Source organism: Vicia villosa, linkage group LG5 (assembly GCF_029867415.1).
Source record: "Vicia villosa cultivar HV-30 ecotype Madison, WI linkage group LG5, Vvil1.0, whole genome shotgun sequence".
NCBI classification, from domain to species: Eukaryota; Viridiplantae; Streptophyta; class Magnoliopsida; order Fabales; family Fabaceae; genus Vicia; species Vicia villosa.
The window spans coordinates 128,380,572-128,408,127 of record NC_081184.1 but is presented as its reverse complement, the minus strand read 5'-3'; the positions used below and the strand labels follow the sequence as shown (position 1 = coordinate 128,408,127).

Sequence of the window (27,556 nt, the reverse complement as noted above, 5' to 3'; positions counted from 1 at the left end):
ATCCAGGTTAGGCTTTACAAGCTTTCAATTTACAGTCTTTATTTAAATTACTGTCAAATATAAACTGTGCATATATTAGTTTAGAACTGCGTTTGAGTATAAACCTTAGGACAGTTAAACTATATATATATTATAGGAATATGACCTAGGATTGAGAATGTCTTCCCGGTGAAGGCTCTTTCCTAATTAGAGATCTGTAGTTCAAACCCCCAAGATGAATTATTCCCGGTGAAACATCTTGGCAAAAACCTTAGAATCCAAATAAATAGGACACATCCACCCAAAGAGGAATTATTCCCGGTGAAACCTCTTACCCATTTGCTTAGAGCCAAAATAAGTTCAAAACCACATAAGCTTTCTCTTGTGCTATAACAAGGACCCTCGATTAGCCTCCTCTTGGGCTTTGTACAAGGACCCACAGGCTTCTTAAAAGCATTTCCGGCTTCCTCTTGAGCTTGTATACAAGGACCCATCAGGTTTCTTATAAACATAGGAACAGGTCTTTAGTCACCTTTTAGCCTACCCTGGTGAGTTTCTTCCAATTTAAACCAGACTTTAAACAAGCTAAGTTTGTCTCAATTTCACATTGAGTACATTTTGGAATGAGAGACATGGACAGTCTCTGTCACCCTTATCTTCATCAATCCTCCTTAGTAGAGTCTAGGATCTATGTTTTGGTCATCCTCAGCATTGAGTCAGCCTTTATCTTGGGCTTTAAACAAAGAGTCTCCACTAGATAATCTTTCTGCCATCTTTTCATTTCAACAAAAAAACCCCTGGAAAGGGTTAGCCTCCAAAGTCATTTAAAATCAATCCATTCCTTCATTTCAACAAAAAACCCCTGGAAAGGGTTAGCCTCCAACATCTGTTTAAAATGTCAAAACAATAATTTCATTCTCTTAGGAGATAATTTCCCCAAAAGAGTCAAAATCCCTGGAAAGGGTCAGCCTCCAAAAAACATGATAAAGTCAGTCTTTTAACAGACAAATTCACCAGCTGAGTCAAAATCCCTGGAAAGGGTTAGCTTCCAAAAGAAAAACAGTCTTTTTTAATCTCCAGTAGAGTTAAAACCAACAAAAACAGTTAGCCTCAACCTTGGGCTTCATACAAGGCACCCAAACAATAAAACTCCCCTGTCAAGAGTCAGCCTCAACCTTGGGCATTGTACAAGGCAGATAATAGAGTCTCCCCAGTGAGTTCTTCATCACTCAGTAGCCACAACCTTGGGCTTTGTACAAGGCAGATAAACCATATCTTTCATGTGTCAAAGATTCCTAACACTTAGGATCTTTTCCCCATATAGTCATCCATACTTAATTCATTTAAGAGTCCGCCACAACCTTGGGCTTTGTACAAGGCAGAAAATAATGTTTTCCCTAGCTAGAGTCAGCCACAACCTTGGGCTTTGTACAAGGCACATAAAATAAAGTCATTCATTCAATTATCCTCAACAGTCAGCCACAACCTTGGGCTTTGTACAAGGCACACAAATAGAGTCTCCCTAAACAGAGTCAGCCTCAATTCTTGGCTTTGTACAGAACACAAAAATACCCTGTAATTAACCCCCAATGGAGCCACCTCCCAGAGTCAAATATAACATTAATTAATCAATCAAAAAGCCTCAAGCTTGGGCCTCATACAAGCCAGCTAAAGTCAAATCTTTTATACAGTAGATAGACATAGCTTATCTCTATAGAGAGATATTTTTACTACTCTACCACATTCAAACAAACAAACATTTCAATTTCAATTTCAATCAAAGTCTCCCATTTAGGACTCTGAAAGACATGCTCTGGCACATCCCCAGACTTGTACACTTTCCCTAATTTGGACGAGCATCTTTCTTTCATTTAAGAGGCATCTGACTGGCATACTTGTACACCCAAGTAAGGTCCCCCTCTTGAATGAAATGAATCCAGTTATTCTGTCACTCTTTCAAAATGTTTGTGGTAGAATAGTACAAATACCTCTCTGTAGAGATAATTTCATGTCTCTTTACTGTAAACAGAGATTTAATTCCAAGCTTCAACCTTGAGCTTCAAGCAAGGCACCAAAAAATTTCCCTAGTTAGTTCCCCGAACTACATTAAGCTCTGACTTCCACTAGGGATATGTAGGCATGAGGTTCACAAGGAATCTCAGCGAGCTAATAAAATACCAAAAATAGTCAGTCTGTCTATCTGTCTGTCTTTCTTCAATCAATTCAATTCCTTCTCCTAACACAAAGGAGAAACTTTCCCAATCATTAGCAATAAACACAAACACAATGACACAGAGAAGGTTCCTGTAGAGTACTACAGATATGTAGGGTGTTTAAACACTTCCCTATGTATAACCGACCTCCCGGACTCCAGAATTTCTAGTCTAGGTGTAAATCCCCACACTTAGCAAACTCCTAGGGTTTAGTTGAGATCTTTTTTCCCCTTTCCTACTCGTAGGACAAATAAGAAAGTTCGTGTGATATCGTAGGAAGAACTGAAATAAAATTCATCCCACCACGGGCGCATTCTCCTTCCAAATTTCGCGTGAAGGGTTTAGCGTGCCGTCCTCCCAAGTGAAACGGGGAGGTAAAAGAAAACGACACCACACATGGGCAATACCATTTTCTTTGAAGAATTCTTCAAAGGATCTGTTCTCAAATTCACCACCATGATCACTTCTGACCTTTATGATTTTACACTCTTTTTCAGATTGAATCTGAATGCAGAAATCAAAGAACACTGAATGAGTCTCATCCTTGTGTTTCAAGAATTTTACCCATGTCCAGCGGCTATAATCAACTACGATGACTAATCCATATTTCTTCCCTCTGACAGATGCTGTTTTGACTGGGCCAAACAGATCAATGTGCAAGAGTTCTAATGGCCTTGAGGTAGAAACAACATTCTTGGACTTGAATGCAGGTTTGGAGAACTTGCCCTTCTGACATGCTTCACAAAGAGCATCTGATTTGAATTTCAGATTAGGGAGTCCTCTGACCAGATTCAGTTTGTTAATCTGAGAAATCTTTCTCAAACTAGCATGACCTAATCTTCTGTGCCAGACCCACTGCTCTTCAGAAACAGACATAAGACAAGTCACCTTCTGACTCATAAGATCTTGCAGATTTGTCTTATAAATGTTGTTCTTCCTCTTGCCTGTAAATAGGATTGAGCCATCCTTCTGATTTACAGCCTTGCAAGACTCTTGATTAAAGATTATATCATAACCATTGTCACTCAATTGACTGATAGATAAGAGGTTATGTGTTAATCCTTCTACAAGAAGTACATTAGAAATGAAAGGAGAGTTACCAGACTTTATAGTTCTAGAGCCAATTATCTTGCCCTTCTGATCTCCTCCAAACTTGACTTCTCCTCCAGACTTAAGCACCAGGTCTTGGAACATAGACCTTCTTCCTGTCATGTGTCGTGAGCATCCAGAGTCCAGGTACCATGACATGTTGTGCTTTGTCCTTTTTGCAGTCAAGGATATCTGCAATAGGAATAATCTTATCCTTAGGTACCCACATTTTCTTGGGTCCTTTCTTGTTAGATTTTCTCAAGTTCTGATTGAACTTGGGTTTAACATTGTAAGCAATAGGAGGAACAGCATGATAATTTTTAATGTGAGTTTCATGATATTTCCTAGGTTGTGTCACATGCTTTTTGGTGTGTGTTATGTGAAAACTTTGAGCATGTGAAGTGTGCCTAATATCATGGGAGTGGCCATACTTGAACTGATCATACAATGGCTTGTATGTGAGTTTCATTTCATCAACAGGTTCAAGTTTGTATGGGGTTTCACCCTCAAAACCAATGCCGACTCTTTTGTTTCCAGACACAGCATATATCATAGAAGCTAGCTGACTTCTGCCAATACTTCTAGATAAGAACTTCCTGAAACTTAAATCATATTCTTTCAGAATATGGTTTAGACTAGGAGTGGATTTTTCTGAATCAGAAGGAGATCCAACATTATTGGATAATTTTAAAAGTTTTTCTTTTAATTCAGAGTTCTCCATCTCAAGGTTCTTTGTTTCAAATTCAAATAGCTTTTTCAGCTTTTTGTATTTGAGACTAATCTGAGACTTGAGTTCCAGAAGTTCAGTTAGACCGGAAACTAACTCATCTCTAGTAAGTTTAGAAAATACCTCTTCAGAATCTGATTCTGATGTAGATTCTGATCCGTCATCTTCTGTCGCCATCAGCGCACAGTTGGCCTGCTCATCTTCAGAGTCTGAATCAACTTCTGACTCATCCCAGGTTGCCATAAGACCTTTCTTCTTATGAAACTTCTTCTTGGGATTTTCCTTCTGAAGATTTGGACATTCATTCTTGAAGTGTCCAGGCTCATTGCATTCATAGCACATGACCTTCTTCTTGTCAAATCTTCTGTCATCAGAAGATTCTCCACGTTCAAATTTCTTTGAACTTCTGAAGCCTCTGAACTTCCTTTGCTTGGTCTTCCAGAGTTGATTTAGCCTTCTGGAGATCAGGGACAGTTCATCTTCTTCTTCAGATTCTGATTCTTCAGGATCTTCTTCTCTAGCCTGAAGAGCGTTAGTGCATTTCTTGATATTGGATTTTAATGCAATAGACTTACCTTTCTTTTGAGGCTCATTTGCGTCCAGCTCTATTTCATGGCTTCTCAAGGCACTGATAAGCTCTTCCAGAGAAACTTCATTTAGATTCTTTGCAATCTTGAATGCAGTCACCATAGGACCCCATCTTCTGGGTAAGCTTCTGATGATCTTCTTTACGTGATCAGCCTTGGTGTATCCCTTGTCAAGAACTCTCAATTCAGCAGTAAGAGTTTGAAATCTTGAAAACATCTTTTCAATGTCTTCATCATCCTCCATCTTGAAGGCTTCATACTTCTGGATTAAAGCTAGAGCTTTAGTCTCCTTGACTTGAGCATTTCCTTCATGAGTCATTTTCAAGGACTCATATATGTCATAGGCCGTTTCCCTGTTAGATATCTTCTCATACTCAGCATGAGAGATAGCATTCAGCAAAACAGTTCTGCATTTATGATGATTCCTGAAAAGCTTCTTCTGATCATCATTCATTTCTTGCCTTGTCAGCTTTACGCCACTGGCATTTACTGGATGTTTGTAACCATCCATCAGAAGATCCCATAGATCACCATCTAGACCAAGAAAGTAACTTTCCAGTTTATCTTTCCAGTATTCAAAGTTTTCACCATCAAATACCGGCGGTCTAGTATAACCATTGTTACCGTTGTATTGCTCAGCAGAGCCAGATGTAGATGCAGGTGTAGACTTTTCACTTTCATCAACCATCTTTTACTGAAGCGTTTTTCTCTTCCTGAATCTTTTCTAGACACGGTTAAGTGCTTGCACCTTAGAACCGGCGCTCTGATACCAATTGAAGGATAGAAAAACACTTAGAAAGGGGGGGGGGGGGGGTTTGAATAAGTGTAGTTTTAAAAACTTGACAAATAAAAATAAATTGCACAGTTATTTTTATCCTGGTTCGTTGTTAACTAAACTACTCCAGTCCACCCCCGCAGAGATGATTTACCTCAACTGAGGATTTAATCCACTAATCGCACGGATTACAATGGTTTTCCACTTAGTCAGCAACTAAGTCTTCCAGAGTCTTCTGATCACACACTGATCACTCCAGGAACAACTGCTTAGACACACTCTAAGACTTTCTAGAGTATACTGATCCACACGATCACTCTAGTTACAACCTGCTTAGATAACCTCTAAGACTTCCTAGAGTATTCTGATCCACACGATCACTCTAGTTCCTTACAACTTAATGTAATCAATTCTAAGAGTATTACAAATGCTTCTTAAAAGCGATAATCACAAACTGTGATATTTCTCTTAACGTTTAAGCTTAATCTCACTAATATATTACAACAGCAATGTAGTGAGCTTTGATGAAGATGAAGATTCTGAGCTTTGAATTTGAACAGCGTTTCAGCAAGTTTAATCTGAGTTGTTTTTGGTGCAGAATCGTTAACCTTGCTTCTCATCAGAACTTCATATTTATAGGCGTTGGAGAAGATGACCGTTGAGTGTATTTAATGTTTTGCGTGTTCCGTACAGCATCGCATTTAATGTTATACGCTTTTGTCAACTACCTCGAGCCTTGTTCACGCTGTGTCTACTGACGTAGCCTTTAGTAGCTTTTAACGTTCCTTTTGTCAGTCAGCGTAGCTTGCCACTTGTACTTTCTTCTGATCTGATGTTTGTGAATACAACGTTTGAATATCATCAGAGTCAAACAGCTTGGTGCATAGCATCTTCTGATCTTCTGACCTTGAAGTGCTTCTGAGCGTGATACCATCAAAACTTCAGTGCTTCTGTTCTCTTGTTCTTCTGATGCTTCCATAGACCCATGTTCTGATTCTGCTTCGACCATCTTCTGATGTCTTGCCAGACCATGTTCTGATGTTGCATGCTGAACCCTTTGAGACAAAGCTTCTGAGCGCTGAATTATGCATACTCTTTATATATTTCCTGAAAAGGAAATTGCATTGGATTAGAGTACCATATTATCTTAAGCAAAATTCATATTATTGTTATCATCAAAACTAAGATAATTGATCAGAACAAATCTTGTTCTAACAGTACTATTCACGCAAAGCATTAAATGAAACCCAACGGTCATCTTCTCACAAACGCCTATATATAGAAGTTCTGATCAGAAGCAACTATAGAGAACACTTGCGCAATATACAAAAACGCTGTCAAAATCAAAGCTCACGAACTTCATCTTCAACCTCACAAACTCTTGTAATATTTAGTGAGTGTTAAGCTTAGAACTTAAGAGAAATATCACTGTTGTGATTATAGCTTTATAAGAAGCAATCTTACTCTTGTAAACATTATTTTACATTATTTGTAAAAGGTTCCTAGAGTGATCAAGTTGTAATCAGTAGACTCTAGAAGACTTAGAAGTTTTTTAAGTGGTGATGTCCTAGAGTGATCAAGTTGTGATCTGTATACTCTAGAAGACTTAGAAGTTTTCTAAGTGGATAACCATTGTAATCAGTTGGATTAGTGGATTAAATCCTCAGTTGAGGTAAATCACTCTAAGGGGGTGGACTGGAGTAGTTTCGTTAACAACGAACCAGGATAAAAATAATTGTGTTTATTGTTTTTATCTTACAAGTTTTTAAAGTCACACTTATTCAAACCCCCCTTTCTAAGTGTTTTTCTATCCTTCAATCAGTACTGGGACACTGATCAATACTCAACTTGAATTGAGGGTTTGTTGGAGTCACAACTGGCTTCGAATTCGACATACCAAACTTTTCGAGAATCTTCCGTAGATATGCCTCTTGAGATAAGCATAACTTCGACTTCTTTCTATCTCTTCGAATGTCAATTCTAAGAATCCTGGAAGCAGCTCCCAGATCCTTCATATCGAACTCCTTATTGAGTTTAGCCTTCACCCTCATCACATCTTCGACATTGTTGCTTGCTATGATAATATCATCCACATAAAGCAACAAAATAACAAATGAATTACCAGGTCGAAATCGAAAGTAAACACAGTGGTCAAACTGACTTCTAATGAAACTTATGCGTGCCATGAACTTGTCGAATCTTCTATTCCACTGACGAAGAGATTGTTTCAGCCCATATAAAGATCTCTTCAGTTTGCACACATATTCTTCCTTCCCCTTTTCGACATACCCTTCAGGTTGCCTCATCAGGATTGTCTCATCTAGATCACCATATAAGAACGCAGTCTTCACATCCATTTGTTCCAGCTCAAGGTCGAACTGTGCCACCACGGCAAGCAACATTCGAATGGACCTATGATTCACAACAGGAGAAAACACATCATTGAAGTCGACACCTTCTTTCTGAGTGAAACCCCTTGCAACTAACCTTGCCTTGTATCTTTTCGACGTCACTCCTTCGATTCCTTCCTTAACTTTGAAAATCCATTTACAGCTGACTAACCTTGCCCCAGCAGGTTTCTTGATCAGTTCCCAGGTATGATTATCATGAAGAGATTTCATCTCATCATCCATGGCCTTCAGCCATTCAGTTTTATTTCGACTCCTCATAACTTCCTTGTAGTCTCTAGGTTCTTCGTCTAGAACCTCACTTGCAGAGATTAAGGCATAAGCTATAAGATCTGCATATCCAAGTATCTGAGGTGGCTTGATGGCTCTTCTCGACCTATCTCTTGAAAATAGGTAGTCATCGACAATTTCCTCAATTTCCTCAGCATCTTCTGCTTCTTCTTCGACTTCATCAGGGATATGCAATTCAGCGTCAACATGCTCCACCTAAACAGGAATCTCTACCTGTTCCAGCTCTTCTGCACTTCGACCATCATCATCTGTTTTCTTGAAAGCCGTTTCAGCTTCATTGAAAACTACATCTAGACTGGTGATACACCTCCTGTGACCTGGCTCTAGGCACCATAGCCTATAAGCTTTGACTCCTTTAGGGTATCCCATGAACATGCATTTCAGAGCGCTAGGTTCGACCTTGTCTTGCCTAATGTGAGCATAGGCTACGCAGCCAAATACTCTCAATTTGTCGAGATCTGGTGGATGTCCCGACCAAACTTCTTCAGGTGTCTTCATATATAACGTTGTCGAAGGACATCTATTTATCAAATATGTTGCTGTCGAAACAGCCTCAGCCCAGATCACCTTCTTTAACCCCACACTAGTCAACATGCATCTGACTCTCTCCAAAATAGTTCGATTAAACCTTTCAGCCAAACCATTTTGCTGTGGAGTACCTGCAGTAGTTTTGTGCCTTGCAATACCAGAGTCAGCACAAAAACTGTCGAATGCTTCATTGCAAAATTCAAGGCCATTATCGGTTCTCAACCTCTCGGTTCAAGTCCTTAGAGTACAAGGCTGATTAAACTTCTTCAAACGTCAGGGACTCCCTTCCATACAAGAGAGTTTCTTTGAAGTGAGCATGTGATCGAGGCAAAGCGCACAATAGTAACAGCGCTTGATCTTCATCATCGATCTTCACATCAATATTTTCAAGATCAAAAATCAGCTTGTTGAACATATCCAACTACTCAGCCAACACTTTGTCTTCAATCATCTTGAATGAATACAATGCCTGCTTTAGGTAGAGTCGATTTACCAGCGATTTGGTCATATACAAACTTTCAAGTTTCGCCCATAACCCTGATGCTGTCGTCTCCTTTGATACCTGTTGTAGAACCTTATCACCAAGGCTCAACAGAATTGCGTTGTGTGCTTTCTCGATCATAGTTGTCTTCTCCGCTGCCGTTAATGCAGCATTCATGGCTGCCTCTCCCTTCAACGCTTCCAAACAACCCTGCTGAACCAGTAGGGCTTTCATCTTCAAGCGCCACAACCCGAAATCATTCATTCGGTGAACTTTTCAATCTCATACTTTGTTGAAGACATCTTCTCCATGCTCACCGCACTAGTTTGTTGTGAATTCAATACCAAGAACAAAGTATAATGCAAGGGAAGAATAAAGAACAAGTAAGAAGAAGAACACACGAATTGGTTATAACTGCTATTCTTTTACTTTCTCTTAAAACAAGATTACAAGTTTACAAGAATAACAAATAACCTCTCTCACCCTAAATTAGGATTTGCAGCTTAGCAATGATATAATAAAACCTAACATACTAACTAATGGACTTTTTCCACAAGGCCCATTACACAAGCCAATTTAATAAACAAGCTAACTTAACAAATTAGGGTTTAAACACTAAAACCTAATTTAACATGCTAACAACCCTAGCATCTTCGACACAAGCATGTGAACAACCTTCGACTTCATGCTTAATTCTGTCGAACCAAGAAGCTACCCTTCGACCATACTAGAGTTCGATCAAATATCTCACAATCTATTAAGTAAATAAACTTTCCAACTAATATTTGATACTAACCCTTGTCAAATTTGACACTTTTCTCCTCTTAGTTCATCTTATGATTTTGTTCAGTAAAAATAGTAATAAGTTTGCATTCATGTTTTCTTGTTCCTGCAAAAGATCAATTATATTTTTTTTAAGAGATAAAAATGTCTTTATTTGAACGGACAACCTCAATTTCTAAGAAGTACTTAAATTCTTCAAAGTCTTTAATTTCAAACTTTGTTGATAATTTCTTTTTAAGTAGTTATCTCTAGTCAAATCATCTCCTATAACAATAATATCGTTAACAAAAATAAAAAGTACAACCCGCTTTCTTCGTTGTGTCTGCATAAAAAACAAAATGTGATTTCATTGGCTTTGCTTATATCCTAAACACATTCTTTGTAAATCTTCATAATGATGCTCGAGGGGACTGCTTTAGTCCATATAAGATGTTCTCCAATCGAGACACCTTGTTGGCTCCACTCGTGGTACTAAAATATGGTGTAATCTCCATATACACTCCCTCCTTTAAGTTTCCATACAAGAACGCATTTTTAATATCAAATTGTTGTAATTCTCATCCAAAACAAGCATCAATAGATAATAAGATTCGAATAATATTCATCTTTGCCATTGGTACAAATGTCTCCTCGTAATCAACGTCATATGTATACGTATAACCTTTTTCTACTAGTATTTCCTTGTAATTATCAAAGGTTCCATTTGATTTGTGCTCTACAATATAGTTCCATCTACATCCAACTAACTTCTTGCTTCTCTTCATCTCAACAATTTTTCAAGTATCATTTTTTTGCAAGGGCTTTCATTTCCTCATTCATTGCTCGAGTCTAACTTTTATATTTCATTACTTCTTCAACAAATGATGGGATTTTCACATAATCAATAGATGCAATAACACTTTGTTACTGCATAGAAAGATGTTTAGAGGAGACATATTGTGAAATATGGTATCTATACTCAGGGAAATTATAGCTAAGGATCAAAAACTCAAACTCAGAGTCAAAGTCATTCATGCTTTCCTCCCGTGTCTGAGGACGAGTGAAGTAAAATACATTTTTGAGAATGGTGACATCTTTTTTTTTTTTGCCTTTCGCACTTTGGTTCTTAGGAGAAAGGGGCCCTAGTAATCCAGAGCTTGTGCCGAGAGGTATGTGCACTGCCCAAGCATTGTTTCCACCTAAGAATCGAACCCGGTATTCTCTGGATTACGTCCTTAGCAGGAGCTTCTTTACCACTGGATCCCAAGTGCTTGATTAGAATGGTGATATCTTTAGAAGCAATGTAATAACAATTGAGAGGATCATAACATTTATACCATCTTCTGGTAGGAGGATAACCCACAAAAACACATCTAAGGGCACACAAATCCAACATAGTTCGGTATTTCTTATAGATATGAACAAAAGCTACTCAACAAATACTCGAGATTTGAGATCCATCAACATAGAAGGGCAAGAAAAAGTGAGATAATAAACTAAACAAGACTAACATTATCTATAATAAGAGATGAAATATGGTTAATTAGATAAGAAGCGGTCAAAACTACTTCACTTCATTTAATTTAGAAGAGACATTTGGAAGAGAAGATTTCGAACGATTTCAAGTAACAATTTTTTCTTTCTACGACACCATTTTAGTATGGGGTGTCGACACCTGTGAATTCACTAATGATATTCTATTATTGATAAAGATGTAAAAATTATGAAAGAGAACCGAATAAAAAATTCATTCTATTATTTGATATTTTACTAGAATTAAAATTGGACTAGAAACATTATAATTATAATGTTTTATAACTTAAAAAAAAATCATTTTTAGTTGAATGTACAACTTTCAAAAAAATTAAATACATAACTCAGAGAAATGAAATCAAACAGAGTAGATACAAAAACTCAGTAATCTCAATTCTGAAATCAAGCAAAAGGAAAAAATGGAGAAATGGCGAGTGAGCAAAGCTGGTTCTACGATTCTCGCCACAGTAGCGCACAACAAGATTCTAGAGAGAACAACAATCGAAACATGGCAGTGGCACACATCGAGATTCTGATTCTGGCAAGAGCAACCAGGTAATCTACTATCCATTAAAATCTGCTTTATTATACACTCAATTCTAGGTTTTTATCGACCATTAAGCGATGTAACGGTTAACTCCTCATTTGAACTGATTTCATTTTTAATTCCTTCATCAAAAACTTTCCTCGGAAAGAAACCTGGCTCTCTAGGCTCAACCAATTCCATTTCACTACCCAGCATTTGAACTATAGATGTCATTGTAGGCCTATCCTCCGGGTATTGTTGCACACACAACAGACTCACATGGATGCACCTCAATACCTCTGACACAACACATGACTCCTTTATTCTTAACTCAATCAACTCCAATGCTTTTCCTTCTTTCCAAACTGTCCATGCCTGCATTATGTATAAGTTATTTATTTCTATAACTTACTCTTATTCACATTTCAACTTCAACATTAATAAGTAGGTAAACAAATATGTAAGTGCTTACATAACCAACAAGGTTAAGTGTCTTGTTTTCATGATAAAGTGCTCTATTTTTGTTCCCGCATATAATCTCCAAGAGTAAAACTCCAAAGCTGAAGACGTCTGATTTGATTGAAAATTGTCCATCAGCAGCATACTCTGGTGCCATGTATCCGCTGATAGAAACAATTAGAACAACAATATTCACATATAAGATCAAAGTAAGTAAGATCAAGCTAGAGACTCTTGCATTTGTCGTGGTCGATCAATCTAGATTGTTTGACTTAGACAAATGCAGAATTTGCTAAGTGTAGAAAATGAAAATCAGAACCAGATAGACACTCACTAAGTTCCAACTACTCTATTTGTATTTCCTTCAATTTGATCTCCTCCAAAAGATCTGGCCATTCCAAAATCTGATATTTTTGGATTCAACTTGTCATCCAACAATACGTTACTTGCTTTGAGATCTCTGTGAATAATCCTTAATCGAGAGTCTTGATGAAGATACACAAGTCCCCTAGCTACTCCAAATATTATTTGGAAGCGTTCGGGCCACTCCAACAATTTACCTTTTATTTTATCTGAGTTTTGCAAAACAAACATGTCATTGTCAATTTGATAAATAAACAAATATAAGAGATGTAGATAAATCAGTATTGTCGATGGCGCATGGGGGTCCATGATGGAGAGCCAAAATCCCGCCATACCAACCGATTTGCGGCGCTATTATAGCGGATATGGCGGAAAAACCAACAATATTGAGCCATATATACATTTTTGGTGAGCCCAAAAACTGTCATGTATATCAGCCATAGCGCCACAATGATGGATATTTGATAACTCTGAGATAAATAAACATGTTGCATCTAATGTAAGCAATATTCGTATTCCTTACCAAAGATAAAGGAGTCAAGGCTACCGTTAGCCATGTATTCATATACTAGCAATTTTTCTTGTCCTCCAACACAACAGCCAAGAAGCTTAACCAGATTTCGGTGTTGAAGTTTTGCAATCAGTTTTACTTCTGTTAGGAACTCGGTAATTCCTTGTCCAGAGTTTGTTGAAAGTCTCTTAACCGCAATTTCTTGTCCATCTGCTAATTTTCCCTGCATAATCGCTTTCAATTAATAATATAAAAACCTATCTAGTTGTTTCTTGGGTTAGTACTCAGTACTTGAATATTAACTCAGTTACCTTGTATACAGATCCAAAACCACCTTGTCCAATCTTATTATTCAAGGAGAAGTTGATAGTGGCGATAACAATTGTTTGCAGATCAAATAACGGTAAATCCATATCCTGTAGATGCTTTTCAATGTTATCTTCTGTCTTTGATTTATCTAAAAAATAAAAGAGAGGAAATCATATATTCAGTGATATTATGAAACTTGAAAGGCGAGGATCATTTGAGCTGATTAAGTTAGACAAATATGTTATATTAAATTTAGAAATGGCAATAGAACTTAAAATAGATATCGCTCTTTCAATTTCTTACATTTGTATATTGAAATTCTAGGTCATTAAACTATCCAAATTCAATGTCATGTTCGTTTATTATTTTGAAATTTAACAGCAACATTCATTGAATGATGAGAGAGTCATTATAAATTTATATTGCATCAAAGGGTGGGGCATTCCCCAGCCAATTCCTTGAACCAACAAGTTTTGCTACCCTTACTAGGCTATGCACCTCAATGTTCTGATCCTTACTAATATGTGAAACAGTTATATCTTCCAATCTAAGAAACAGTTAGAATCCTGAATTGTATAATCAATGGCAGCAAAGCAATATTAAAAAATGACTTGACCTCAAATTTATTGATAGGCAATGATTACCCCCAAAGACTGTCTCTTGAGAATTACATGTATTTCTAATTTTGATTTTTCAATTTACAAATCATGGATAGAAAAGTGCTTCCATAATGATATAGTATGAATGAGAAAAACTTATTTACCCGCAATTCTCTTTCGGACTTTATATATCACATATATGCAAAATAAAAGCATCCCAGAAATTGCTGCAGCAATGGTAGTAGCTATGGTTATCACGCTTTTGTTGTGCCCGTTTGAAGCCTCTTCAAGTATGAAACAAATAAACTTAAAAGATACATCCTCGGATTTAAGTGTGATAATACCTAAGTTTTCCATAGCGAGGAGAATGGAAGGAGAGAAAAAGTTGTTACTTACTTGTTACTTTGTGAGCTATACGAATATAGAGATCTTGGCCACCAGTGTCAAACTGTCTTATGTCGATTAGATCACCAAACCACATGACACAGCCACTACCCTTTCCACTTATATCTGAATTAGTGTAAGCTGTACAAGTGCAATTATTCAAGCACATAGTTCTGCATAACTCTAAATCAATATTCTCATCCAATAAAGTATGTGTAGTGTCTGGTACTACGACGCCCCTGTATTTGATAAACTCATCATCCACATCCTTATCCATTTGTGGATTGTTGCAACTTAATGATATGTTGCGGACACACCCTTGACTCCTGTCTAATAAGGCCCATTGTTGCATTGACTTTGGAACGAACCCAAGTAAACATTCGCAAAAAGGTGATTTGTCAATTGAGCACATGGAATTGGCTCCACAAGTTCCATAGATGTCACACTGGTCAAGTGGGGTCTCTGAATATATGACCCAAAGTTTTTTATGCTCTGACCACACAGAGATGATAAAAGCACGTAGCTGTAACGCAACATTGACTATGACAGAAGAATTCTTGCGGGTAAAGGAGTAAAACATCTCATCCTTATTAGACACATAATTCAAATCATTATTAGCAACATACTTGAAATCAAATACAGAAGTTTGTGTTAGACCATGCAGGCCACTTATTTGAAGTCCATTCCATGGTCCAATCCGAGAGTATTTCTCTGTTCCGTTCATCAGATAAAACTCAGGATAATTATGAAGCACAAGACTCCAAGAAAGATCTCCCAGTGACGGATCATCAGGACTCTTCCAAGAAGTCACTCTCCATTCAAAATCATTTTTGAGATCCCATCCCAACTTCATCCCTGGCAAAATTGTATCACACGGATAGTCAAAGCTTTGCCACAAGTAGGTTCCTCCTTCTGGATCTGTTTCTCCTTGGTTTCTTATCACAAGATTGCCATTGTCCAAGAGCTCTGCTATTGGCTTCTGTGCTTGTTTTTCTGATGGTGTACTCCAAACAGAAGTTTCGTTTTGCTGGAGTATGAGATTGCCTGTGGTACTCAGTGTTAAGATGCCTAAGGTATTGTTGATGCCGTTGGCCCTATTTGCTACCCAAACAACTTTTGTTTTAGGCACCTGCTTGTACCAAATCCCAAGATAACGTCTTGTAGAATTGCCCGGCCTAAAAAAGCCCAGTTCAAATTGTCCATCTTTTGAAACTAAAGTTTCACCATCACTTAAAGACTCAGACACACTGATGGAGTTAGTTGCTATAATTGGTACAATCATGTAAGCAATCATCATAGTTATGAAAGAAAGAATTTCCATTGCATGACACTGGTATTTGGTTATTGATGATTGGATTTTGCTAGTGTGTCTGAGTCTAAGGTTAAGAATGAGGAAGTTTTTAAAAACCACAATTTGTTCCTCATTTCGAAGTTCAAGTCAAAAAAACATGTGGGTGATTTGTATTACCAAAGGCAATTATTGTTGCTGTGAGGAAACTTCATTTCTTACTTGGACTTATTCCTTTTTCCTTTGTGGAAATGCTAAAATAATATTTTGGTCAATCATAGCAGTATTATTTTGAATTTAATACTTATGCCTTTCTATCTCGGGAGTTATTAATGAATAAACCATCAATTTAGTCCACGAAGTATCATTTTCTCTCTAATATAGTATCTAAACTATATAGATTAGGGACTAAGATGATTATTTATTTATTTATTTATTTTTTAATATTTTGAATTGCAGGTTTGAGTATAATAGTACCAAGAAAGAGTGAATTGACTGACACTGGCTATATAGGATCATATAAGACTGTCCAAGAACTAAACATGGTAAACTCTTGCAGAACAAGAATCTCATTTGCATTTCTGTATTTATTATAAAGTTTTAAATTAAGTGTAGCCAAATTTACTTTAAACATTCATGTACAAAAGCATTTGAACACTAGTCCTTTATTAATTACTTTGTTTACCATGGAATTATTTCTCCTTGACTGCAATATTATGTACAGCTATCTTATTGAATTTCACCGAACACTTAAAGTAGTTATGGTCATTTCATAGTTTGAACTTATATCCTTCCCACTTGAATTCGAATTTGCTTCAGTAGATTCCTTTCTTGTGATAAAACTTGGCTCCTTAGGATCATCCAATGCCGTTTCACTCCCTAGCATTAGAATCACATCAGCCATGGTAGGCCTATCTTCTGGGTATTGTTGCACACATAAGAGTCCAATGTGGATGCAACGCGATACTTCTGATACAATGCATGAATCCTCTATGTTCGAGTCAATTAGTTGAGAAGCTTTTCCGTGTTTCCAAAATGTCCATGCCTAAATCATAAAAGATGAAAAATGTTAGTAACAGATAAACTTTTAACATGAACAAATTAACATTTGTCCCAGTGCTTACGTAAGCAACAAGGTTTAGGGTTTGCTTTGCACGATTAAGCACTCGATTTTTCTTCCCACATATAATCTCTAATATTAAAACACCAAAGCTGAAAACATCAGATTTCGAAGAAAATTGTCCATCAATAGCGTACTCTGGTGCCATGTACCCACTGCAATGAATCATTGAGAGAAAAGTATAAAAATATATGTCATAAGTGTAAAAACAAACTATGGTTTTGGATAGTTAAACACTTACTATGTCCCAACAATTCTATTTGTGTTTCCTTCAATTTGGTTTCCCCCAAAAGTTCTAGCCATTCCAAAATCTGATATTTTTGGGTTCATAGTATCATCCAGTAAAACATTACTCGCTTTGAGATCTCTATGCACAATCCTTAATCGAGAATCTTGATGAAGATACATAAGCCCTCTAGCAATTCCACATATTATGTCGAAACGCTTTGGCCAATCTAGCAGTTGACTTTTGGTACGATCTGCATTATTCATAACAAATATGTCATGAAATAATGAATATTCAAAGCTTATTACAAACTTTCACTAATCACTATATCATAAAACACTAGTGAGTTTAAATATAAAATTTATTGATACCACATACCAAAGATGAGGTAGTCTAGGCTACCATTAGCCATGTATTCATAAACTAGCAATTTTTCGTGTTTCTGAATGCAACAGCCGATAAGCTTTACAAGGTTTCGATGCTGAACATTTGCAATAAGTTTTACTTCATTAATGAACTCTCTCATCCCTTGTTTTGAGCTCTGTGAAAGTCTCTTTACAGCAATTTCTAGCCCACTCCCTAATTTTCCCTGGATAATCATTAATCACATTCATATGGTTAGATGTTCTTTATTATTACTACTTTTCTAACTATTCTTACTTAGTAATAGTAATCATGTTCCAATATTGAGTTACCATATAAACAGGTCCAAAACCACCTTCTCCGATTTTGTTCTTCTTTGAGAAGTTGTCAGTGGCAATAATAATTGTCGACAAATTGAGCAAGGGCAGATCCTGATCATCCATATGTCTTTCATAGTCACCTTCTGTCGTCGACTTCCCTGGAAAATAGAAAAAAATAATAATTCATAACTATGTAGCCGATGCCACACTTTTTTGGTGAATGTTAGAGAACGGAAGAATAGACTTACCAACAACGCTCCTCCTGAATCTGTAGGAAAAGTAAATAGCAAGTAAAAACATTCCCAAAGCTGCAGAAACACTAATTACAACTTTTTTTCTCAGGTTCCTCCTGTGCTCAACCTCAGTATTATTTTTGCCTTCATAAAAACAAAATAACTTAAATTAAACTTCATATTCAAATACAAGGCTTAAACTTTAATGGTGAAATTAATGAAGTATTCACCTAATTCTGAAGCAGGCATTCGGATATATAGAACTTGATCACCTAATGGAAAAAGTTTGATATCAATTAATTCACCAAACCACATAACACAGCCACTTCCTGCTCCACTTATATTTATATTTCTATAGGCCACGCAGGAACAATTTTTCAAGCATTTGTGTCTACATTGTTCTAGACCAATACTCTTGTCCACGCTAGTATTTGTAGTATCTGGAACTTTCAAGCCTGTCATTGAGATAAATCCATCACTGGTGCAGTTCAATGGAGGATTTCTGACACACCCATGGGACCAGTCCATTGAGTTCCATTTTTCAGGAAACTTAGGCGTGAACCCTTTTAAACAATCACATACTGGTGAATTAGTAATGTTGCAATATCCGTTGTTTCCACACAGACCATAACGGTCACAATAGTCGCCTGGCATGTTTGAATGAAGCATCCATGATTTGTCAGATTTTGACCATGTATAGCGAGGACGTTCGTTACTGGTTTGGTTAAGTACCACTTTTGATATTAGAGAGCTACCACTGCTGTTCCATGAGTAATAAACCTCTTCTTTATTGTAGACAAAGTTGTAACTGAATACAGGATTAGGCCTCATCTCTGGCATACCACTAAAACGCAAGCCGTTCCATGGTCCAAGTCTGTGGTACTTTGTTTCTCCCTTCATCATATAGATCTCAGGATAGTTATTTAACACCACACCCCAAGTAAAGTCTCCTGGTGTTGGATCATCATCACTCTTCCATGCTATGAGACGCCTATTCAAATTTCTTTTAAGGTCCCATCCCAACTTCATACCTGTTTGAATTTAGAAGAGGGTGGAAAATTAAGTTGTTTATCGAAACAAAATCCTAGATAGAATTAGACACAACCCAATATCACGGTTTAAGAATTAGACCAACAATCTTAACCATACCTGCCAACAATGTGTTAGATGGGTAGTCAAAGCTTTGCCACAGATAGGTTTCATCGGCGCTATCTTCTTTTATGACAAGATTACCTGTATCCAAGAGTTGTGCCACTGGTTTCTGCGCTTTTGTGAAAGAATTCGTGGACCAAACAATGTTGTTGTTGTGAGTAAGGACCAAACTGCCAGAACTGTTTAGTGTCAAAACTGCAGAAGAGTCGTTGATTGGCTGGCCACCATTTGCAACCCAGACAACATTTTGAATTGAAATATTCTTGAATTGAATTCCGAGGTAGCGTTTGTTTGGATTCTTAAGACTAAAGAAAGCAAGCTCAAATAATCCATTTGGTGAAACGATGGTCTCTCCATCACTGATGAATTGAGATTCATTAATGGATGATTTGAAATCACCTGCTATGGAACTGGAAACTTTAAGAGAAAGAATAAATAGAATATAAGTAATGAAACTCATTACAAAACGAATAAAAGAGTTAGAGCTTAAAACGTTTACTTTGAAGGAAAGAAAAACTGAAACTCTATTTATATACATTTAGAATTAGAAGTCATGCATGAAAAATGTAGTCAAGTCAACTGTTGTACAAACATCATATGTTTTGACAGATACTTTGTTGAACAAAGGGAAATTACTCATGATGCACAAGGCATAGACTGATGTGATATTCTCCCATTTTGTTGGAGTAGTAAATACAAAGATTCTCTATAGAATTTGCAATGGAATCTATCGTTGTTTACGCGTTCTGTAACGTGAATGGCTGAAAAATCATATAGACTTGAATATTATGTTTGGTTCAAACTTTACTGTCGCTGTCGATACGCAAAAGACAAAATTATGAAAATCGTTCGAAGTTTAGAGTTTGAACAGGTTGTGATTCTTAGTTCTATGAATCTTCATTCACCTTAACCAATTTTCTTGACAGAGACTCATAGAATACTAACTTGTTATTTGGTTTCAAAAGTCATGGAGACTATAAAGTTTCACATGTAAAGTGATAGTGAAACCTTGGACCACCAAGCGTCTAGCGATTATCTTGAATGGTTGTATTGTTGTGGAGAAGAGGCCATGCAACTTCTGAGAGGATTGAAGAGAGTTTGAACATGACTACATAAAAGAAACATGAATAAGAGAGTTCGAAATTTTAATTGAAAATTCAGTTGTGACCCTGCAAAAATAACTTAGGAGAGTTCAAAATTTGAATTGAAATTTCAGTTGTGACGCTGCCAATCATACCATAAACAAACCTAATGAATCAGTTCAATAAAAGTAGTTTTAAATTGATCCAGGTTTAACAGCAAGGAAATGAAGTTTCAAGATGCCAGCCCAAAATTATATGTGGTATCTCCCATTTTTCTTAATTATAAAAATACCCTTTTAAAAAAAAAAAGAATAATATTTCTGAACTAAACTTTTGGTTTAATGATCAATATTTACTAATTTTTCGGTACCATACAAAAATTTTCAGAAATTTCAAACTTTACCAGTCTATAATGAAAATTTAGTTGATACTTCAAATTTCCGGTAGTGTATTTTGTCAAATTTTTTTGACGATCAGGATTTTGCCAACAGTGTTATGGGGTTATGATTTCACCGACAATTTTGTGTGATCTAGAATGAATCCAAGATTTTATAAATAGGGGTATATGTTTTAGAGAAAGACATCTAAAAAATCTTCTTCCTCAATTTTTTATTAAGGCAGAAGCATATTTCAACGGAAACAATCCTCCTGTTGTGTTCAAGCTTCTAGATGGCGCTTAATCTCTTGCTAACTTGACTGATAAGTTGAATGAATTGATGTCGGATACCGAGAACAGAAGAGTGGGAAAGATCGAGTTTCGTGAAGATTTGGTTGATAATAATGGAAGGGTGAAATACAACATGATTGAGTTGAAGACTGGTGAAGATGTGATGGCCATGTGAAAATCATTTCGCCGTAGGATAACTAAGGTGCTGATTGAGTTTGATGCGCAGATTTCAAGATTTTTCGACGACATAATCAAGATGCTTAAACGTCCAGAATTATCTGGTGGTACCTAGGTTTTCTTGTTGAGTTATTTTTAATTTATGATTGTTGTACTGTCTTATGTTATGTTCATCTTCGAATCGAAACATGTAATCGCCAAAAGATTATGCAACAAAAATACAATGAGATTATGCAATAAAAGTACTGAGTCACAAAACATATATAATATACAACTATCAAATCAAAAATCTAAATAGACCCCCCACGAACTATGTTTGCTACACGCAACAATCTTGTAAAAATTTCGCCATTCGGGTTTACCAAACCGATGACGTTATCCACAATAATGACGATCATCTAGAGACATTTATGGTCATCTGAGCCTGGTGGAGGTGGAGGTGGAGGCAAGTCGTCATCCGGTACCTCAGGATCAGAAACCCTAGCAATAAAAGGCCCCCAACATTTAAAGACTCTGCAGTAGGTGGTATGAGGCGAGGATGTGCTATGGTGAAATACCACTTCAAATAACCATCCTCAGACTGCGAAGGGTGCTGAACCCTCACTGCCCTAGATCTAATCTCACGGGAAGAGTTGATGATGTGGCTTTGAAACCATTTATTAATTCCCCCTTCTAGAGCCTCCAAAACTGGTCGAAGGATTCCCTGGACATAACCATGATGTCGCAGACATCTCTCAGACAAGTGTCTAGCCACCGAGGTCTCCAACCTCATATACCTTAAATATAATGCATCATCGCCGAATGTACGACGGGCCCGGTGAGTTATGTATGGTGTCCAGACGACATCATCTACTGTCTGATCATCTAGCCTCCTCCTGTATTCCACAACACCACCGGAAATAGCTTGTCTGGCCTTGCATCTCCTTGTCTGTGGAGCGTCGGCTACGACACGCTACAGTCTCCTATCACAGATCCTGGGAAAATGCTCGTATATCCAGCACTAGAGAAATAAAAACTAATTAGTGTTACAAACAACAATAAAATAAAAACAATTAAGAAATGCTCGTATAGCTGGAATAGACTTAGATAACTAGCAAGTTGTTAGGTCTCAGACACATTCGCAACTCCAAGTGTCGTATAGAGCATAGTCAAGGCGACTACTCCACAAGCCAACTTGGAGTCTCTAGGCTACTGAACAATCACAGGATCAGACATCAATATAACCACCTGACTTATCTCCAAAGAGAGTACATGCCATCAGATGTAGCATGTACACCCTAGCAACATGAACCTATTCAGCCTTAACAAGTACCTCCTCGACAACAATATGAGCATGTACGTCCTCCACAACAATAGGAACCTGCTTAGCCTCCACAAGTACCTCATTGACAAAAATAGGAACTTGTGCCTCCTCCATAGCAACAAGAAACTGCTCAGCCTCCACATGAGCAGGCTTATCCACATTAGCTTAAACTCTAGCATCTCGACGTTGGGGTGCGCGGAACTGTCCTTGCGCCCACTTAGCCATCCGTTTCCGGTGAGAACTGGTCGGAGCATGTCGTCCAACCCGTAGCTGAGAAGCCTCTGCCTCAGTAGCTCTAGCGGCAACTCTCATTCTATCAGTGGTCATGTCGACAATGATGTTGCCCTTTCCTCTAGTCCTCACTAAAAAATGGAAAAAACAAAAAAAAATAGTAAGGAAGAAATTCTGAAAATTTCAAAAATATTTGAACTACTAGAAATTTTTGGAAATTATGAAATTTTTGGGAAATTTTGAATTTCTGGTATTCCACTATTTTTTTCAAAGAATTTTTTATAAGAAGGTAAAATTTTCGGTATTCTACTTACTATTTTCAAAGAATTCCAGTATAAAGTTGAAATTTCTGGTATCGCTCATGATTTTTCAAATTTTGGGTTAGAAGACGTGAATTTGTGAAATGGTGAAAAATTTGAGTAGGGTTATAATGAACTTTTTACTGGATTGAGGGGGATGTCAAAAAAATTTAGGGAGTGACATGTAGAATCGTCCAAAAAAATTTATGATATCTTTGAAGGCTAAGATATGATATAGAGCTCAATAATGATATAATAGAGGCACGCGTGATAAATAACTGTCATATTATGTATGATGCAAAAATATAACTAATTTGATATTATTATTTTATCATATATCAAGTTTTTTATACAGTCACCTCATAATAATAAGACCATAATAATAAGATCATAATAATAAGATGGTTGAAAATCTAATATAAATAATAAAATTACTTTCACAAAAAAAACTAGGATAAATGTTATTTTGTTGAGAGTCTTTGGCTGTTGAAAAAGTTGATTGGTTCCATATGTTCGTATATACTAGAGAGACTTCATAATCCATAGTAAAGTGAACTTCTCCATACATGTCACAGCCTATATTTTCCATTTGGTTAATCATGGCAATTTCATGTTTGCCCAAGTTAAGTGATGTCATTCTCATTTTCATTTCAATTACCATAGTTTCTTGAATTTTCCTATTAAGGAGGAGTACATAGTTTTCAAGTTGATTCAAGTCTATGAGGCTTTATTTGGCACAATAACTTCAATCATACATTTTCATATGTTCATTGGCTACATTTGCTTCAATGATTCTTGTCATGTGTTTGGAGCCCTTATTTATAGGGCTATAATATGGCATTCTCGCTAAGTGAGACTTGTAGCTCTCTTAGCACGCTTATTGTTTTCTTCCTTTAAGTCATGTCACCTCATTTATAAGTTGTCTTTGTCGCCATACCTCGCTTAGTACGCCACCCATTCCCGCTAAGCAAGCAAACCCCTACTTCTTTTTGAAGTAACTTATGGATGATCAGGATTTGTCCTTGCTTAATTTGTCTATATTTTGTCACCTTTTGTCTTTTATTGTTTTTTTACTTGTTCTTATTGAATACACAGTTGAAATGTTCATGCTGACGTATTGATATATCTGCAAAGGATCCATAGAAGGTAACACAGGATTCATCGAGGGAAGGAAAACAGTACAGTGTGTGCCTATTGTACATAATAGGGCTTGTAGTCGCCCGTCCATCATGATGTGCGGCCATGTACTGAAGAAGACGACTGTTGTCTACAACAATTGCCCACTTAGAAAAATGTGGAGAATGACATGTCCTTACCCAGTAATTGTTTGGGAAGGGAAGTCAAAGAATAGGGCTACGTTCTCCAAGATCGTAAGGAAAATGCAATGCCCCACTCCCATGTTCCATAGATAGAATACTCTAACTGCTCTTTTTGGATCCTAATATTCAGGCCCAAGAGGTTCCTATAAATACCTTAGCCATAAGGTTACGAGAGACATTCAATTCACTTAACAAACGCCAATATAAAGAGCCTTTCATTATTCTTGTGTGAGTTTGCTCTAACACCATAATAATCCTAAAACCCTCTAATAGTCCTACATAGTTAGGGATTGTCACTCATTGTACTTTAAGCAAGTACAAACTTTTTGAAAGAGCTTTGAATAACGACATGATTTTCTTAAAATGCAAATTCATATTCAACATTATAAGCATCCATAAACTATAGCATGAAGATGAAAAATTTTCTTTACAAAAGTATGATTTTAAAACATGTTCAGATCGATAGTCAATTATTCATCAGAGTCATGATGTTCACTAAGTATTACTCAAATGATTAGTGGTTCCCTTAATATCAGACAATGCATCAACTATAGAAATATTTTGCACTTCATCTAAGCAATATCACAAGATACACAATCAGTCATGAACCACAAATGTCTTTATTTTTTGTTGTAACGTGGTTGGGGTGCAAATTTTTTGTTGGTTTTTTTTAGGATTCAAAAGTGCTTAGTAGATAAGAGAGCAAAACTTTGTGTATCGTTTTGTTTTGTTTTGTTTTCAGTGTCTCTTTTCTTTTTCACTTACAAACTTTTCTTTTTGGTGAGTTTTTATTTTTTGTGTAAGTTGTGACATTTTTTTTTCTTCTTTTTTTCCTTTTTGACAGTCAAAGTACATTAATTTTATTTTTGCTTACAATCACCAATTACAACTTGACTTTTTTCAACCAATTCCATTTCCCACAACTTTATCATTTGTGAACTCTAGAATTCTAAAGCTCTCCTATCTTTAAGACAAGGTATGAACATTGTTTTTCTTTTAAAATTAGACAAGGGTTATAGGTTTTAAATAACAAAGTTTTTTATGTTAAGTCTCATAGGGATCGCCAAAGGATCATACCATCACAAGGAAGACTTTATGGTCAAGTAATTTTCACTCAATTAAACAAACAATTCCTTTATCATATCCATGACATCATATATAACAAGTAATATCATGAATGATGTTATATCATCATTTAGAATGCATGTCTACTCTCATTTATATATATAAAACATAAGGTATGCATTCATCTAACTTGCTTTAGGCTTGTGATTCTTGACTTATATTGACATGTTTTCACCAAACAAGTAGTAAAGTAAAACTTTAAACAGACAATCAATTAATGATCAAGCTATAATTTGGAGATAATCATAAAATTAACCATGAATGGATCATTTTAAAAGAATAAACTTCTTATCATGTAATTGTTATTGATTTTGTCTTTAATATATGCTTTGTGATTCATCTGCATTTTGACTTTTCATTTATATTTGTCAAGCAAATATATATATATATATATATATATATATATATATATATATATATATATATATATATATATATATATATATATATATATATATATGTGTGTGTGTGTGTGTGTGTGTGTGTGTGTGTGTGAGTCAGGATATACTGAATCAAAGTCTAAAAATCTTCCACCAAAAATCTCAACTGTTAATAGAAGAATCAAATGACCATTTCTTTTCCTAAAAAATAAAATATTTTTTAAAGAAAAGAAAGACCATATATATTTTTAATTTATTTAATTTAATATGGTTGTTTGATTTATTTCTATTAATAGTTAAAATTTGGTGTAAAATTTTTAAACTTACACCTGGTGTCAACAGATCCTAACTATATATATATATATATATATATATATATATATATATATATATATATATATATATATATATATATATATATATATATATATATCATATGAGAATGATATTTTTATGTAAGAACATGCGAATAAATCTGAATCGTTAGATTTTAAAATAAATGGTGGAGATTATTTGTCATTCTTTTTTTCTCTCTCCTCCATCATTTATTTTATTAATGGAGGAGAGAGAAAAAAAAGAATGACAAATAATCTCCACCATTTATTTTAAAATCTAATGGTCCAGATTCATTGTCATATTCTCACATAAAAATGACATTCTCATAGTATACGTCATGTATATATATATATATATATATATATATATATATATATATATATATATATATATATATATATATATATATATATATATATATATATATATATATATATATATATATATAAAAGTCTAAAATAGTTATATGAAATCTCAACCTTCATAATAGTACACGATCAAACTGTCATACAAATAGTTTATTTTTTTAGGAAAAAGAATGAACAATATATATTTTTTAGGCTAAATTACAGTTTTTGTCTCCATATTTTGTCTATTTCACGAAATTAGTTTCCCTATTTTAAATTTAAATAGTTTTGGTTCCCTATTTTAAATTTAAACAATTTTAGTCTCCCTCTCATATTTTTCAAAGAAAATTGATGAGATTTTTTATTTTTTAACTTATATTTTTATTTACAAAGTTCAATAATAGGTTTGTATATGATGATTTGTCATGTTTTAGAAGTAATTTGTCATTTAAAAAATAAAAATATCGTTAATTTTAAGTGTAAAAGTATGAAAGGGGACCAAAAATGTTTAAATCTAAAACAGAAAACCAAAACTGTTTAAATTTAAAATAGGGGGGCCGATTTCGTGAATCAGAGAAATTAGGGGGACCAAAACTGTAATTAAACTTATTTTTTATTTCATTTAATAGGCGTTTGATCATTCTTTTAACGATTGAAATTTGGTTTAAACTTTTTATTCCTGATGTTAATTGATATTTATTTCTCTCATTTTTCATGATAAAAATCATCCTACTTAATATGATATACTGTTCGGTCTCGTATTATAACCAAATTTCATTTCTTTTATATTTATTTAATAATTAATGTACCAGATATATTATTTATTCAATAAATCTAAAAAATCTAAAAAATAAAATTTGTTTATATATATATATATATATATATATATATATATATATATATATATATATATATATATATATATATATATATATATATATATATATATAACGACAGTTAGAAAAAAAAACGTAAAGGAGTAATATTTTTAATCAATTAATGTATGATTGGGTTTAAAAGGATTAGGGTGAAATTCGTTACAGAAGAGACAGTGAATATGATAT

At 35.4% G+C, this 27,556-nt stretch overlaps 1 protein-coding gene across 1 annotated transcript; it reads right to left on the bottom strand.

Moving 5' to 3' along the window:
- Positions 1-11,348: 11,348 nt before the first annotated feature.
- On the bottom strand, positions 11,349-19,736 carry LOC131605408 (uncharacterized). The gene is made up of 15 exons (XM_058877766.1): positions 19,224-19,736; positions 18,305-19,105; positions 18,090-18,218; positions 17,854-17,999; positions 17,537-17,747; positions 17,174-17,411; positions 16,937-17,087; positions 16,556-16,857; positions 14,537-15,963; positions 14,305-14,424; positions 13,544-13,689; positions 13,245-13,455; positions 12,693-12,930; positions 12,372-12,522; positions 11,349-12,274 (listed from the first exon to the last, which is right to left on the bottom strand). Exons 1-15 carry the CDS (start codon positions 19,684-19,686, stop codon positions 11,981-11,983), a joined length of 5,028 nt encoding a protein of 1,675 aa, XP_058733749.1. The 5' UTR covers positions 19,687-19,736; the 3' UTR covers positions 11,349-11,980.
- Positions 19,737-27,556: the final 7,820 nt, after the last annotated feature.